Source organism: Fusarium phalaenopsidis, assembly GCF_050370095.1.
Source record: "Fusarium phalaenopsidis strain FUZ10S chromosome Unknown contig_32332, whole genome shotgun sequence".
NCBI classification, from domain to species: Eukaryota; Fungi; Ascomycota; class Sordariomycetes; order Hypocreales; family Nectriaceae; genus Fusarium; species Fusarium phalaenopsidis.
The window spans coordinates 3306914-3323584 of NW_028145391.1; the positions used below are offsets into that span (position 1 = coordinate 3306914).

At 54.0% G+C, this 16671-nt stretch overlaps 5 protein-coding genes across 5 annotated transcripts; 2 read left to right on the top strand and 3 right to left on the bottom strand.

Annotated features, from left to right (window-relative positions):
* Positions 1–697: 697 nt before the first annotated feature.
* LRP88_14035 (uncharacterized protein) lies at positions 698–2645 on the bottom strand (the record flags this gene model as incomplete). The annotated part of the gene is made up of 3 exons (XM_083250387.1): positions 698–1981; positions 2124–2267; positions 2337–2645. 3 exons carry the CDS (start codon positions 2643–2645, stop codon positions 698–700), a joined length of 1737 nt encoding a protein of 578 aa, XP_083094721.1.
* A 2572-nt stretch (positions 2646–5217) lies between these two features.
* On the top strand, positions 5218–7782 carry LRP88_14036 (DUF2828 domain-containing protein; the record flags this gene model as incomplete). Its single annotated transcript, XM_083250388.1, has 2 exons — positions 5218–5484; positions 5542–7782. The coding sequence occupies 2 exons, from the start codon at positions 5218–5220 to the stop codon at positions 7780–7782; spliced, it is 2508 nt and encodes an 835-aa protein (XP_083094722.1).
* A 584-nt stretch (positions 7783–8366) lies between these two features.
* Positions 8367–9425, bottom strand: LRP88_14037 (phosphatidylinositol phosphate kinase family protein; the record flags this gene model as incomplete). The annotated part of the gene is made up of 1 exon (XM_083250389.1): positions 8367–9425. One exon carries the CDS (start codon positions 9423–9425, stop codon positions 8367–8369), a length of 1059 nt encoding a protein of 352 aa, XP_083094723.1.
* A 586-nt stretch (positions 9426–10011) lies between these two features.
* Positions 10012–12756, bottom strand: LRP88_14038 (uncharacterized protein; the record flags this gene model as incomplete). The annotated part of the gene is made up of 1 exon (XM_083250390.1): positions 10012–12756. One exon carries the CDS (start codon positions 12754–12756, stop codon positions 10012–10014), a length of 2745 nt encoding a protein of 914 aa, XP_083094724.1.
* A 2127-nt stretch (positions 12757–14883) lies between these two features.
* On the top strand, positions 14884–15956 carry LRP88_14039 (P-loop containing nucleoside triphosphate hydrolase protein; the record flags this gene model as incomplete). Its single annotated transcript, XM_083250391.1, has 2 exons — positions 14884–14989; positions 15169–15956. 2 exons carry the CDS (start codon positions 14884–14886, stop codon positions 15954–15956), a joined length of 894 nt encoding a protein of 297 aa, XP_083094725.1.
* Positions 15957–16671: the final 715 nt, after the last annotated feature.

A 16671-nucleotide genomic window follows, 5' to 3' on the forward strand; every position in this document is an offset into this window, starting at 1 on the left:
CCCATCAAGTTTGGCTACCGGGGAGGTAGAGGACTGCCGTGAAGGTAGTACAGGCTGAGGAGGCGCGAGTTCGTCGAAAGGTTGAGATTCTGACACAAAAAGTAAAGGAAGAGGAAGTCGTGAGTCCTTAATCGAGAACTGAACGAGACCGAGAACTTAATCCCATCAAGTTTGACTACCCGGGGAGGTAGTACAGGCCGTAAAGGCACGAGCTCATCGAGAACGAAACCCGAGATCCGAAAGACAAAGAGGGCTGAAGCAAAGCTGAGAACTGAACCACAGCATGCTGTCTGCCCTCAGGCTTCCTGCCGTAAAGGCGAGATGTTCGTCGGGAATAGACGAGTACCGAAAAACAACAGCTGAAAACGAGAATCGTGAACGAGAGAGACCAAGTGGCGTTTCTTGGTACGACTGCGGCGAGTGCAGTTCCGTCTGCTGTAGAGACGTGGGTTCATCGATAAACGAGATTCAGATGTGGAGGAGAAACCGAAGAAGATCATAACCCATAAGAGGGCTTACCGAAGTCGAGACACGAGAGTCAAAGGCCGAAGCCAACAAAGACTCGAGTGCGAAAGTGTAGCCATGACACAAATCCATCTCAGCGTGGTCGATTGATGTCTAGACATTGCATCTCGCGAGAGAGCATCTGTCCTGTCATTCCGAGACCAGCGTACATGTGTAGAAGTGAGAGTTGGATTTAGTCGTATCGAATGATCTGGCCCATCTGGGGAGTCATTGGAGGAATAGAGAGCCGTATCTGCACATCATCGCCGTGGAGCCAAGCCCCGTGCATGAAACCCTCATCGCTGCTCTGGGTGTACATCTGTGCGCGAAGGGGAGTAGGCGAGTCTCGAAGGTTTGGACCACACTCGTAGCAGTCAATAGGGCAGGTGATCTGGCCTTCCGCCATCAGGCGACGATGCTCAACCATGTGGGCGTAGGTATCCGGGTTGAGAACCTGCTGTTGCAGCGCAAGCTCTCTCCAGAAGTCGGCCCACTCATGCTTGCCAAGGGTCAAAGCTTGGAGAACCTTGAGTTCCTGTCCTCGGACTTCTATCTGGGAGGATGGGTATCCCGTGGACAGTTTGTAGACATATCCGTCCTCACAGGTGTACGTGCGGCTACCCAGCGTCATCTCGGGGCGAAGTCTCACCTCTTCAGGGATCCTGGGAAGCGTGGCCTGGTAGATCATGCGGACGTACGACTCGGGTTGGAGGGGTCGGGGAGGCTCCCAAGTGTTGTAGGGAGCTTGGTTCCATTTGTCAAGGTAGTTGGGCTCCACGTAGGGTATGACGTTGGCGTAGCGGTTCTGGATATGAGAAGGGGGATAGTCAGACTCGCAGAGTCCGTCAGAAATATCCTCTGCACGGCCTGAAAAGCCGGGGATGGGCAATTCTCCAAGCGACGCATCGCGGACGTACGACGCCCTAACTGCATCGGTCATCTCCACTGAGAGCTCGCCAACATCACTGGAGGCGTCAGGGTTAAACGTGACCCGGACGATATGCGAGATGCCGATCTTCTTGATGGCGGCCCAGACGGCCTTGGCAGGGAAGTTGTTGAAGTCCAAGCATCGGCCAGAGACAGAGCTCTGAGGGTCATGGTCCGATGGAGCCGCTGCCTGAAAGTAGAGCATGCGAGCCTTGTGGACATCGCCCTCTTGATCCACAAAGAAGAGAGGCTTCTCCTTGAAGAAGTCGATGTAGGCGTTGGCGGCCTTGTTGTTGTTGAAGTGTAGAGCAGCGCAGCACGCGCCCTTTCGAGACCCTGCTGGCTCCGGCTTGACGAGAACACTGCTGATGCCGCCTAGGCCAGTGACACCTTCCATTACCTGCGCGTATGTAATACGGGTAGGCAGGTTGTTTAGAATGATCATTGGGCCTTTGTTGTTGATGACCGCCTGGGTCCATTCGTAGTCACCCTTGGGCACACGGGGGACTGCCACAGGCTCAGCGACGATCTCGAACTCGTCTTCCTCATCCTAGGAGGAGAGAGAGTGAGGTCCGACATTGCTATCACAGTCTTGTTCGGACTCGAGCTCCTCTTGGGCCTGTAGAGTAAGGTCAGAAACTGAAAGGCGAAATGGGGAGGGAACAGAAGAAAGGAAAGGGTTGTGCTCTTACGAGTTGGAATTCGCGGAGGCCGTGGATCATGTCGACCTTTCCCTTGATGACATCGCGCTGGATCTCAAGGTCTCTGATCTTGTGTTCAACCAACTCCTTGAATTCATCAGCAGAACGGGAGCGGGACATCTCGATCAAATCAAACTGAGTCGGGATGGTGTCAGTATCTTCAGATGTCTACGCCTCGAGGCTAGGGTTGGCGTGACAACTTACAGCCGCGAGGTTGTTCGACTTGCCGAGCTCGTGGACATCGTGGACGATATCATTCATTAGCTCATTCAAAGTGAGCAGGCTCTCGGATGGAAGACCAGCGAAATCTGCGGGCTGGATGGCGGTAATGTGGAGGTAGACCTCGCACAAGGCAGCAAGCACCTTCAATCTGTCCTTGGCATCTTTCATTACCCACTCCTTGTCATCGCTGAATTCAACCATGTCCAAGAGCTTAGGTCCAGCGTAGTAATCGAAACCCTCATCGAGGGGGGGGGAGGGATGGGCAGTGCCCTGCGTGTCGAGTACAGGCATCTTGGGCGTACACTATACAGGTGACACGTGAGCGTTAGATAGAAGTGGGAGTGAGAATCAAGTATTGAAGAGCGAGGTGAGAATGCGAGAAGGGCTAAAGAGGTTTGTGTGTGGTGTGTTGCGAAGAGGTGGTGCGGGGAGATGTGAGGGTGGGAGAGTTTTGGTGGAGAGGAGGCGGGAGAAAAACAAAAGGTCAAGACGCGTGCCGCGAACCGTGAACGCCCACAAACACACGGCGGCTCTGCCTTATATTTCAGGAGTCCACGTTAACACCAGGGCAACTGAGATATATAGGGCCTGTGGGCTTCGTAGGGGAGGGCATTAGCTGACTAACTGCAGGCTTCAGAGCTCGTAGCCCAGTATCAACTCCCGTGACCCCCCTGAGGGGTCTCTGGAGTGGCCAGGAGGGTGATGCCATCCGTCATCATGGTCCCTTTGGGCCATTGCATTGTGATATCCATTGTGGCAGAGGCCCACCCGTTCTAGGGGACACTTCCAGATGATTCCTCGTGAGGACGAAGATCAGTAATTCCACCAACCCGTAATCATCCCGCCATGGAGCAGTCGTCAGCTGCGAGCGGCGTCATTCTCCATCTCTGATTTCATCTTGCTCTTGGAGTTTCAGTCGCAGACGGCAAAGACCCATCCATCGTAGCATTGTAAACCAGGGAGTCCTTCCCTACTGGTAGAAATATCATAGTGCGATAGTGAGGTCGTCGACATCCTGCATGCACCGCATGGCCGTCGCTCACTGCACTGTTCGTCCGTTGTGGTTGATGCCATCCCCGACGCATGTCCACCCCTCTTTTCCACCATCGTCCCGAACCCACGCCACCTAAGGGCCTAGCCCACCATGATCCCCTATTCATCCTCCAGTGCATGTGCTTGCAGAAAGATCATCCATGATACAGCATGCAAGGAGTATCGTCCATAGGCTGCAAACAGGGTGCTGTATTTCGCCAGAAATCATGCTGCTTTGAAACTATGCTGGCCTAGCACTGGCAGAGCAAGCATCGCGACCACCGATCCTTGGTGTTTTGACACGTCGCACCCTCACGAAAAAAAAAAAAAAAAAAAAAAGAACACGACACCATCCACACATCGACCCTATCCATCCTTACCTTACATTCATCCCTTACTTGATCCGACGATATCTCAAGAACGCGTCCGCTCGCACGATCCAGACCACAGACCGAACGCCGTCCTTCCGACAAAGGAGACGCCGCACGAACAGCGCATCGGCGCAAGGGGGTAGAGACTGTGCCCACTAAGGCGATACAAGACTTGAAAAGGGGGCGCCAGAGCTCAGCAGCATCTTCGCTCGAAGAGAAGAAGCGGAAAGCCCGGAGCACGAAGGACTGGGCATGCTCTTGGGTTCGTCAAACACCACCAATGACTCTTTGCTTCATCTCGAGTTGGCACTTGCACCTACCACCATGAAGCAGAGGGCATTCAAGGACACCAGCTTCGTTGACTTGCCCCAACTGCCGAGCACTTTCTCAAGGGCAAGAACTAGTACCTGGATGATGGAAATGGCCGGCTACTAACCAGACTTCGAAAAGGAGCACGGATAACGACGCACAGAAAGGCATCCAGAAAGGCCTCGAAAAGATCCCCTATACTCCACGATCACCTATACTCGATGATCGCCTATACTCGCCGACCTTCATACAGAGACCACAAGCACTTGCTGGCTTCAAGATGCGAAAGAACAAAGGCAAACATGCAAGGGAGGAGGGACATAGGGGCTTCAAGCACCAACTAGTTGTTGGCAGCCAGGGCAGACAGACCTGGGCTTAAGACGACTCGGATTACTGGTTGACTTCGTTGGTTGGGACTCCTCGACTCGACGATGCAGCTGCTCGGTTGGTTTCACATGTTTCGAAGAGACAAACTTGACGTCAACAGAACAAAGAACCTGGTCCTTGGCCCCTCGGAAGGGATGTGGTCAAGAGAGAGTTTGGGATGTCTCACGTGAGAAAGGACGGCGTCCAACATGAGCTCCACCTTCCCCGGTGACTCAAGCGGCCGCGATCCCTGCCAAACCCTGGCAACCCCACAGACAAGCTCCTTCCACGTTGCTCAATGGCTCGCCAAGGATGCTCCATTGAGGCCCATCTGGCGATCCTGTGTAGCCGCTAACCAACAGGCATTAGCCCTGTTCACCGGGGGTGGCATTGTGGATGGCTTCAGCCGACCCGTAGGCAGCAAGCCTCAGCCGCATGCAGCAGCCTGAAGTCAACCAACATGAATTCGCTACCAACAGCAGAAATCCATTGGATTGAGATCGAACCTTGGACAAGCCATATTGCCGTTACCCGTTGACTACCAGAAGCGGAGAGCCGTCCCTCCACAAAGTAAGTACCTCGCTAGTACCTACTATAGTACCTACCTTCTGTGGCTGACTCACTGACCGACATCAGCCCAGCTCCCCCAACCTTTCTCTCAGGTCTCACAAATCTCCACAACGTCCAGCTATATTAAGACCAATACGTCCTCATCACTGATATTCTCTCCTCTTCAGCAAGCGAACACCTCGAGTGGTCCAAGACTTGTCCATCATTCATCCATCATGGCGTCAACCACCGAATCTCAGGAGGCCTGGTTCCTCAAGCCGTCGTACCCTGTCCTCTTTCCCTTCCACGAGTCCTTGAAGAAGCCCCAGGCAGAGTTCGAGAACTTCCTCCGGGAGGAGCTTCGTCGTCGCCATGACGAGACCCCAGTAGATCTTGGTGCTGGTCAGGACCAGGCCATGACTGACGCTGGCGAGTCAGAGGCATTCACTCTTGTCTCCAACAGCACGACAGGCGAGATCCGGAAGGACATTGATGCCATGGATGTCACAGAAACTGACTCGCACGACGCCAAAACAGAGGGGCCCAAGGCTGACACCGAGTCTAATCCATTCATGGAAGGTCTAGTCAGCTACGGCAAGAAGGAGGAGGAGCCTCCTCGGAACCTTGAGAACATGATGCATACCGAGAACAGCGACCTTGCATACCGCTCTACCAAGGATGCCCTCGTGGACCTATTCCAGGAACTCGAGGAGGTCGTGTCTGGGCCACGCCTGGCGGAACTGCTCCCAGCCGCCTGGAAGACAGATCCTCTAGATACCCTCAAGATCATCTTCAATGCCCGTTCCATCCACTTGGGCAAAAGCTCAAGAGTCAGCTTCTACCGCTGCGCTGGGTGGCTGGCACAAAACCACCCCGCAACCCTCGTCGCCAATCTCCAGTGGTTGAGCCGCCCAGTCATCGAAAAGAAGGCCAAGAAGGAGAGCGAAGACGATGCGGTGGTTGTCGAAGTGAAGGAAGAGGACGACCCCACAAAGTACGATGTCAAGCACGGGGTGGCCCATGGCTACTGGAAGGATCTCCTCAACATCCTTGCCCTGGCAGCCAACAACAAGCTCGACGGGCTCTCGGATCCTAAGAGCGTTCTCAACAGCAAGAATCCTGGCATTATCCGAGGGAAGAGCATTACAAAGACTCGAGGTCGTGGAGTTGGAAGAGGTCGTGGCCGTGGCCGTGGCCGCGGAGGAGCTCGCACTCGGAGAGGACGTATCATGGAAAGCGATGAGGAGAAGGAGCAGAAGGAGCAAAAGCAACAGACTAGTCTGCCTCCAAAGGAGTTTAGACGGCAGACCAGAGACAACCGCTACGAGGCGGCAGTCAAGGCCTTCAACACGGATCCAGTGTATCGTGCCCTGTACTTGACCATCGCCCGACTGTTCGCGGAGCAGCTGGAAAAGGACCTTCGTATCCTTCGGGGAGTTGATGCAAAGGCAAAGCGTACCATCTCGCTGTGTGGCAAGTGGGCTCCTTCGCACGACCACTTTCACGACAGGCACACCTTCATTGTCAGTACCATTGCCGAGATTCTGTACCCACGCGACTCTATCCAGGACAACCGGCTTTCGCCAACAGATGACCGAGAGACGTACCTCCGATTCGCACGCGAAGAGTACCGTAAGGATACATCCGCTCTTCGGAAGCATCTCGAGGTTGTCGAACGCGACATCACACTCCAAAAGTTCGACAACATCAAGTACAATCGGGTCCCTTCTCTTGCCATGAGTCAATACTCGAAGCTTTTCATCGAGAAGGATATGAACCATTTTGGCACATATATCGACAAGGTCGCCGAAGGAAAGGCCAACATCTCTGGAGCAACCCTGCTGCCGTCTACCTTGATTCAAAAGGTGCGAGGAGGAAGCTCGGGCAGCGGGGGTAACAGCGCACGCGATCTTGTTGACCGAAAGGTCCATGAGATCGAAGCCAAGGTTGTCGATGGGCAGTGGAAGACGCTGGTACAGCGCATCAAAGACTCGGGCACTCTCGAGTCTTGCATCGCCGTCTGCGATGTGTCTGGAAGTATGACATACCCCAACTTCCCCGACAACACTACCCCGATGGACTCGGCCATTGGTCTGTCCCTTCTGATTGCAGAGGTTGCGAAGCCTCCGTTTTCAGGGGCATTCATCACATTCAGCTCCAAACCCACCGTCGAACAAGTCGACCTCACCAAGCCTTTGGGAGAAAAGTACCGGAACATGCTGTCTTCGCAATGGGGCATGAACACAAACTTTGTGGCAGTTTTCGAAGATCTCATTCTCCCCATGGCGATCAAGAACAACCTGAAGCAGGAGGACATGGTGAAACGTGTCTTTGTCTTCAGTGACATGCAGTTTGATGCCGCATGTGGAAACGAGTCTTATGGCTGGGACGAGGAGTCGAAGAAACCCGCTCAATGGACCACGTCATTTGAGCGGATAAAGAGCAAGTACCAAGATGCTGGTTACGAGATGCCAGAGCTGGTGTTCTGGAACCTGGCTGGTGGGCGAGCCGGCTACTCGGGGGAGTGGGGAGACACGACGGCGCCCAAGCCCGTTACTGCAGAGGAGGAGGGAACTTGCCTCGTCAGTGGTTACTCGCAGGGAATGCTCAAGGTGTTCCTGGATGGAGGTGGTTTTGAGGAGCCAGAGGAGGAAGATGAGGATGAAGTGGTTGTTGACAAGGATGAGGATGGCAATGTTACAGAGAAGCCAATCAAGAAGAAGGCCAAGATGGACCCTCTTAAGGTGGTGAAGAAGGCGATTAGCCACAAGGCGTATGACATGTTGAAGGTGGTTGACTGAGGGTCTGAGGGCTGGATAACCAGATGAGGAATAATGATACCCAAAATGAGACACGACGGATTGCTATCCACGACCCAGAATGAGCGTGACAGAACAGTAGACGAGCAATTTATAGCGGCATCTCGAATCAATTCAGGCTATAAAATTACACCGGCATCGCCTGTGGAAAAGACCTCTTTTTTTGCCTTGATGGCGTGGAGGTGGCGATCGATCACGGCCTCACCCCTACCCTATGGCACCATCACTTCAGAGAAGTTCGTGGCCACAAATACTGCCCATCTTGGCTTGCGTGGTTTCCTTTGGACGATGGAAATTTTGATAATATTATTTGAATTCTTTTATAACTCTTTGCCAAGGGAATGCACTATTTTGAGTCGTTGAGGGTGAGGTGTGTTAGTTTTGCTGTCCCAAGGGCTCAAATTTCTTTTCTCGGTGGTTATGGAAAAATGGTAATGGACCAGAACAACAATCAATATTAAGAAGCTTTTGAATTTGAATACTGAAAATAGAGAAAACTCAATCATACACCGCTTGCTTGCTGTCTGAGTCGATCTCCCAGGTATTACCTCTCCCAAATACAGACATCACTCCACAACAACCATCTCGTCCACCATCTTCATGAACCTCTCCCTATACTCTGCCGGATCCGCCGTGATGCTCATGGGCCCCTTGTGAGCAACCTTGTTGAAGATCTTGACCACCTTTGTCAGCGTCCTCGCGTGCAGCGTGTGTTTTGCCCAGAAAAAGTCGAGCACCACGCATCGGTACGTCCACTTGCCCTCGACGTCGTTTACGCCCTTTCGCCATGCACCTGCATCGGAAGATACGGTTGGGACGTTGGTTCCGCAGGGGTAGCGTACTAGGAAGAGGGAGTAGTCGACGGCGTTGTGGGATGCGAGGAGGGCTGAGTCGGCGAAGAGGAGGGAGGTGAGTTCTTCCTTGGCTTCGCGCGTGACGCGAACTTTTCCTGGGAATTCGTCGACGAGACGCTCAATGACACTGTCGGGAACCAAGGCTCCGTCAGCGATGTCACGCTCCGGGAAGAAGTAGTCGTTTGGCTTGAGGTCGTACGTCTCCCAGCCATCACCCTCTTGGTCCCGTGGTCTGCCAAAGAGCAGGTTCTCCATGACGATGTGGTGCGTGGGTGCAACACCTAGCATACCGCCCAGAGACGCATGAGGGGCACGCACAAGGTCCGTTATGCGGACGAGCAGACTGTGAGGTTGGTGCTTCATGTGTCCGATGTAAGGATCCAGCAACTCCCTCGCAAAAAAGGCATGCTCGAAACGCCGAGGAAGCGACTTGACAAGATACTTGTCATTGGGCGTAGTAAAGAAAGTCGAACCACTATACCCAAGATCACCTATGGGCACAAGCTGCGCAGGAGGATCCTGCCCCTTCTTCCTATGCGTCCTCGGCTCATCCTGCTGCTCCTGGAACGAAGCAGTATACTCATCCTCGTCAAGCTTCCAAACTTCTTTTCGCAGAGCGAGGAAATCAACAGGTCGAAACCGTGAGAGGAGAAGCTTGAAAAGGCGGAAAAAAGAGAGGATGACGCGGATGATGTTGGACTTTGTTGTGCCGTGGCGGCGACATATCGCCTTGGCTATCGAAGTCGAGATGCGAGAGGAGCGAATCTTCATACCGATTGTTGGTACTTTGCTTGTACAAGTGTAGAGACGTTTTAGAGTATAGATTTAGTTTTGGTCTAGGATCTTGCCGTGTTTTTCGAGAAGGTGTGTAGATTTGCTTCATCGAACCTTGGGGTGGAATGTGAGGATTTGGAGATTCGAGGTGACGTCACTGTATCGTAGAGGGAGCACAACATGTGATATCCAAGAAAGGACGTCAGGTACAAGGTACAAGCTGATGTTGAAAACGAGGAACAAAAGAATTATTAATATTCTAGATGTTGCTTATCCTTCAAAAGTTCAATCATTAATATCCCTAGATATTCCAAGAAAAGATCGCTGTGTAAGCCAAAACTGAAAACTATCAAGACATTCCAATCGCTCGCTCGCTTTTCCCAATTACCCCAGTATACTCCAAATGAAACAAAAACAAGACCAATTTCCTGTAATCCCATCTCTTGGTTTTGTAATATCCTGTCTCGGGTCGATGTTCATTCCCGATATCGTACCCCCCCTTTATTATTAGGCCGTCGTCGTACACTCCGGATATGCCCTTCCGTCTTTTCCAATTAAAGCACTTTTGAGTTCGAGTCATCTCTTAGAAACTGAACAGACCGCTCCTCCTCTTGCCAAGAGGATACACAATCAAGGCGCTCAGGAACAGACCAACACTGATTCCAATGGCGACTTGAATAACCTTGAACAAGACATTGAACGCCGTTCCGTCGAGATTGCCCAGCGAGTCGCTGCTGCCACTCGGGTTCTTGGTGATCTCGTCCGCCGTGGTGATACTGGCTAGTAGAGAGCCGCCTGCTGCAAGACCAGACGGCACCTGGACGAAGATGGCGGGGAGCATAGCGGCGGCGGCAAGACTGTATCCGACCTTCCGGGGCTTCTCCTCGGGCTTCTCGGGAGACTGGGGTCGCGACTCGGGGTCGGACATTGAAGGCAGAGACCAAGTATCCGAGGTAAGCTTCTTCTTGGTGTATCTCGGCCGAACCCTGAGCTTCCACCAGTCGACAAAGTCCAACCAACCATTCTCAGCATGTCTTCCAAGTCTCGAATACAAGTTCGCAAGGATGCCAATGGCGAGAGCGCCAAGCATGTTGGAGATCTGACCATTTCCTCCAAAGTACTCGCTGCAGTAGCTGTTAACGCAGAAACCCGCCAGGGCCATGGCCGTCATGACGGGCGTCTGCTTCCACTTGGCTTGGTTGATGAGGCAGAGACACATGGCGAACCCAGGGACGAAGAGGAAATACCACTCCCGTCCGAGGGGGTCGCTGCACTGGGTCGAGCTCGTCGCGTTCTTGTCAATCATTCCGTACAGGGAGGCCCCGATGGTGATTCCATAGCCGAGGAACAGTGTGTAGATGAGAGCGTGCACCATGCGTACACTTCCGGCGACGATGTTGCCGCTCTGGAGTTCTAGAGAGCTACAGAGGACCATGTAACCGGGGAGAATCAAGGCGATACTGCTCTGGGCTAGAGCGCTGAAGCAGAATAGTTCGCCGTTGTTGATGGAACCAAAGGCTCGTCCGAGAAAGGATGTGACAACCGCAGCCGAAACCTCAAACACATGGGCGTACAGCTCATTGCTAGGAGCCAGCACCAACTGGAGGATTCCAACAATGGCACCAAGGATGAATGCAATGGGCAAGTCGATGAAACGTCCCTGGAAAGCAAAGGGGGCGACGCAAGCCGAGGCAACGCCGTAGAGGAACACGCGGAGCCAGATGTTGAACTTGGGTTTGTTCAGAATCACCTCGTCCAGACGCTTAGTGGCTTCTTCCACCCCGACCTTGTCGTGCACCACTTCCTTGTAGATGTTGTGCACGTCACGGAGACGCCCTAGGTCGATACCCTGGGGAACACGGACGAGCTTGACCTCGGTAGTATGTGTGGTGCTATCGTCGAAGCTGATGATCATGCAGCCGGGTAGGTAAAGGAACTGGGCTTCAATCTCGAGGACTCGGGAGGACATGGTCATGTACTCCTCCAGTCTATGCGTCGGGGCGCCGTACATCATGAGTGCACGGCATAGCTTCAACAGGTAGCGGTGACGCTGGATGATGCCGGCAATGTGGATGGTGATGCGAGCCTTGTCTCGCTTCTTGGGAGGCGGCGTCTGTTCTTTCTTGAGCTTTTCGGCCCACTGGTCAGAGATGTTTGTGGAAGCTGGGACCGCAAACATAGAAGACGACTTCATAAGCTCAGTCAAAGCAAGCGACGATGTCGAGCTGCGGGACTTGTGATAGTTGAATAGACCACTCGAGGGTCGGGAGCGAGGTGGTGAGCGAAGAGGGATACCCATGGCCGAGGCAGGTCTCGAGGTTGGAGGTGAAGGACGAGGGGACATGAGAGGTGTTCCAGGTGTCTGAGGGGTGTTGAAACCACTGCTTGGAGCTCCTCGATCATCATGGTACAGCTTGAGAAGGGAGGAAAGAATGCCTCCACGATACTTGTCTGGTCGTGGCACATAGTCGTGAGCGTAGTTCTGCTCAAGGACAGGAGTTGCAGTCCCAGAGGCTTGTCCACTGGGCTGCTGATGAAACAAATCTCGCTTCCCTTTACGGCTGTGAGATCTGACGAGGTTCTCCGCATCGGTATGGTGCTTGAAGGGTTCGGTATCGTAGGTTATCCTCGGTACTCGTTGGCGCAAGGTAGAGTAGGTTCCTCCATCGTCGATAGCTGTCGTCTTCTTTGGTATATCGTCCTCGTCACTCTCGTAGTCCTCAACCAGGGGTTGGGTCGATGGCACTTCCGTAAGATCAACTGAGCCACGCCTGGACCCCGGAGCCGAGTAGCTTCCCACTGACACGGCTAGGCGATCAGCTCTCTGGCGAGCATCAGTCATGGATCTGAGTTGCCGCTCGCTCGCCCGCGACTCTGCCAGATCGGCCATCTCACGATCCTGGGGGGCGTCATAGCTGGTGTTTCTCCTCAATGCCGGCCTCGGACGCTTCGGACCGGCGAGGTCTGGGGTTCCAGGGGACAGCTTCTCCGCCTTGTCCTTTTCCTGCTGGCGACGCTTGTTCTCCTGCTCGGCGGACAATATCTTTGTGAGTGCAAGGCTTAGTTCGTAGGCGTCTGGGGCGTTGGGCGGTAGTTCTCCAGGGGCTAGCTTCGGGGACCCGGTAGGTGAGAAGACGACCTCATCCTCACGATGTCGACTAGCCCCGGCCTGGTCTCCTCCTCCTCTGGCGAAGCTGTCACTGCTGGCGTGGAAGCCGACTCGCTTCTTCTCCTTGCGGACGGGGGTGGGGACCTCGCTCGGCCGAGCGCTCCCACTGCCGCTCCCGCTGCCGCTGCCGCTGCCGCTGTCGTTCTGTTCGGCCGACATGGGGGTGGACGAGTCAACGGCCGAATCGGTTGACACTTGGGATGAAAGGATTAAGGTGGGAAATAGTCAGGGTTTATTAATTGAACCCCGAGACGATCGTCTCTCAGCGTTGGCTGCTAAGAAACTAAAGGAAGAAGGATTCATGGCCGTCGATCGACGGGGGAGACCCTTTTTCTCTTCTCTTGTTGGGCGCGTCGAGCTCCCTACTCTGGATGGATCTTTGGGCTCGCCCCGGAGCGAGAGGAGCAAAAATGGAGCCTCTTCTGGGTGGTTCCTGGGGGCAAAAAAAACTTGAAAATAAAGCCAGCAAGCCTGTCCTGTTGGGCAAGGTGTGTGATAAGGACCTTTGTGGGTCGCCGAGAGAGGCTCCGACAGGTAGCATACCTGCTTTGGTGGAGGGCATTGATGTGATGAAATCATATAAGAGGTATGTATGTATGATAATGATGTGCTTCGCCTCCCGTCTGATGAACCTGGCCCGTCCTGCTGTCGTTATCTGACGCGTGGGCTGGTGTTTAGGTTGGCTTCGTAATGCATTGGCGATCTCGGCGTGGTGTTTTAACCCGGTTAATTGAGTCACCCTTCTCCCAAGCCGCAAAGTCTCTCTTTCCTCTATGACTGCTCGGCCGAAACTTGCCCGGTGAACATGATTTTGCTTTTCTTACGTTCTCTCGCTTCGGCTGGCACCATGTGAGTCTCGTCCGTTCTTGGGTCCCGTCCTGTCTCATCATGGCTGGTCCCTGCCTCTAGATTGGCTCGGATAAAGTCAAAAACCTGCAGTTTTTATCATGACGGGCTCGGATTACCCATTCTGGGAGGGGGTACACGCAAGAGATGAGGAAAATCTTGCCCTCTCCCAGCCAGTTGGTACTGCAAGATCCGGGCCCTGGGCTGCCCTGCCCTGATCCCCTGGGCTTCCAGCGGGCTTCTTCCGCCGCCAACCAACCCATCCAACAGCGGCTTCAGCGCCACGTGCGGACCGCGACGGCGTCCGCCTCGGCCGCGAACTGCCCTGTGCTCCAGGGGACGGGAAGTGCTGGGTTGGTTGCTGCAGCCCTGCAGCGATCAACAGGGTGATGGGTGCCCTGAGACAATGCGACACGCACTCAAGATTTGTCGTCAACACCAGCGACATGCACGGCTGGCAGTTGATCGGCATTGTTGGTTTCCTAGATTGATGTGATGGACGTGCATCCTGACGTGCAGTCGCGGATACTGGTATCTTTTTCTCGGCGCTCAGATGATGCAATGGTGTCCGGACTTCCGCTTTAGAATTCCTGCCCTGACGTCTCGTCTCGTCTCGTATTCGAGAGCTGTGGGCAGGTTTTCTGTTGTTTTAACGCGTAATGACAAGCTCACCAGCTCTTTGCATATCAACCGGCGGGACATGACAGCTCTGAGTTGATCCCCCTGCAGACCCATATCTCGGTTTTCCCAATTCTCCCTTGTTCCCGTTTTTTTATCATCACATGCCAAAGCTTAGTGTGAGAGATGGAGGCTCTTGGTGAATGGGCCAAGAGCAGGGGATGGCAGATTGATTGAGGCTGTATCTGTACAGAGGAGACGGAGTAGCTCTATCCGGGACCGGCCGTTCCGGAGCATCCACTTCAGGTGCCCAATAGCTCGGAGATGGAGGCATCTAAGCTCGAGCTAGCACAGAAGCTATCATGTTCTAGATAATTTCGTCGTTGCCTGGATGGCTATTCTTGGAAAGAGATTTTGTCGTCTCAAGAGTGTATCGAGTATAGTGCGACCGTTATGGAGGAGACTCCTTTACTGGAGCCCTCTGGATCGAGGCGCAGATAGAGGAGAGTGAGTAAGCAAGAAACAAAAATGGAAACCTTTGACTTTTTTTTACTGGGTCCTCGTCTCGCGACTATTGATATCAACAACCTATCGATGATCAAGGTGAGTTGGAGACAAGAGTCATTCAACGCCACACCACACCGAGACAGGACGGGAGATAGACGCCCAGCGATAAGCGCGCCCGCTACCGCTTGACTCCTTAACTAGTTACTATTTACGCACATCCATACCTACCCGGCAGATCTCAACAATCTCCCGTCGTCGTAATCGCCCCATCTTCGGCATAAACAACGCACTACTCCGTATACTACGCACACAATCATGGCTTCACCTACCAAGAGATCTCAGGGGTCTGTGGCTATACTCCCCGACCGCATCGTCCCTATGCGCGTCATCGTCTGCGGCGTGCATCGCACAGGCACGCTGAGTAGGTTTCACCGTCCGCTCACCGAATCACGCAATGCCCGGGGGTGTCACAAAGGGGTGTGCCTTGGATGTGTGGCAGCCCATACGTCTTCCTTGCATGGATAAACCAGTGTGTGGCAGTCAAGATAAGGGGGAAAAGAGGGAAACAGAGATCTGAGCTGACCCGTTTCGGATCCGCAGGCATTCGCAGCGCGCTTTGGCAGCTGGGCTTCCACGACTGCTACCACATGCACTCGATGATCCAGGACACATCGCAGGCCCCGGAATGGGTCCGGGCGTTTGAGGCAAAGTATGCCGGCCGGGGCACCTTTACCCGTGCCGACTATGACCGCCTGCTCGGCGACTGTCAGGCCGTGTGTGATGCGCCCGCCGCGTTTCTCGGCGCCGAGCTCGCGGAGGCGTACCCGGAGGCCAAGGTGGTCATCCTGAACCGCGACCCGGAGGAGTGGTACGACAGTGTGCTCAACAGCATTTATCTCATGACCAAGCCGCAGGGTCTGGGGCTGAAGCTGTCCATGATCTACTCCTTCATGTTTGATACCAGTCTGCGTAACATGGCTGGTTATAGTAAGGCTTTGAGGCAGTATATTCTAAAGTACGATCACGGTGAGGAGAAGGACAAGGCTCTGGCATGGTACAAGGCGCAGTACGATGAATTCCGTGAGCGCATCCCCGCCGAGCGCCGCATCGAGTATACCATCACGGACGGATGGGCTCCGCTGTGCGAGTATCTGGGCGTCCCCATCCCCATGATCGAGGACCCAGAGACGGGCAAGATGGTGGAGGCGCCGTTCCCCCGCCTCAACGACCGCGAGATGTTCCGCGAGAACAGCAAGAGGATGATAAAGAAGAGCAGGGCGAGGGCCAACGACAACCTGCTCTCGGCGGTGGGGAGGCTGGCGCTGCTAGGCGTCGCGGGGTACGCCGGGTATCTTGCTTGGAGGACCCGACTCGGCGGACGAGTCTAGCTGGGGCTTAGTCGGAGTTCCCAACTTCCCCGGGCTCGCAAAGGATCCGTGCAGCCGCTCGAGTCAAGGCTGTAACGAGTCAAGGCTGAATATAATCAGGGAAAGCCTGCGGGGAAGGCCAGATGGCTTGAGCAAGTTGCATGGTCATTTGGAGGTAGTGTAAGATAGGCTTGTAGATTCATCTCTACTCGGTACTTGATCAACTGGTAGTCATGTCATCAGCGTTGCAGTTACCATGAATCTTGCACCACGCAATCTCCACAGCCTGACGATTCCTTTGTCGCAAAAAGATGGACTGACCGCCGGCAAAAGGAGCCAGGGTAAGTACCGGAACATGGAATGCGAGATGCACAGGCATGGGCAAGGGCCCTGGATGAAGAAATCCGACATCATCAACTCTCTGCAATCTTGGAGAAGGGAACGAAGCAAGATGGAAGACCAGAACCCCCCACGTCTCTGGGCAGCACGTGAGGAGCCCCGGCTGCAGTGGCCCGTGGCGTCTGGCTCTTGTCCCATGGCCACGGGCCTCGGTCTGTTCGGAAGCCCATCCATCAAGGACGCAGGTGTGGTCGATCATATCACATGGCTGAAGATGGCATCTTCTGGCATTCTTCCATCAATGGCAGCTCTTCAATTCATCTCGCGAGATCTGATCTATGTTCAATTCGAGAAGCTGGGAAAAAAGTGTGGCGAGTGTTGCGTCGCCATTATCGTA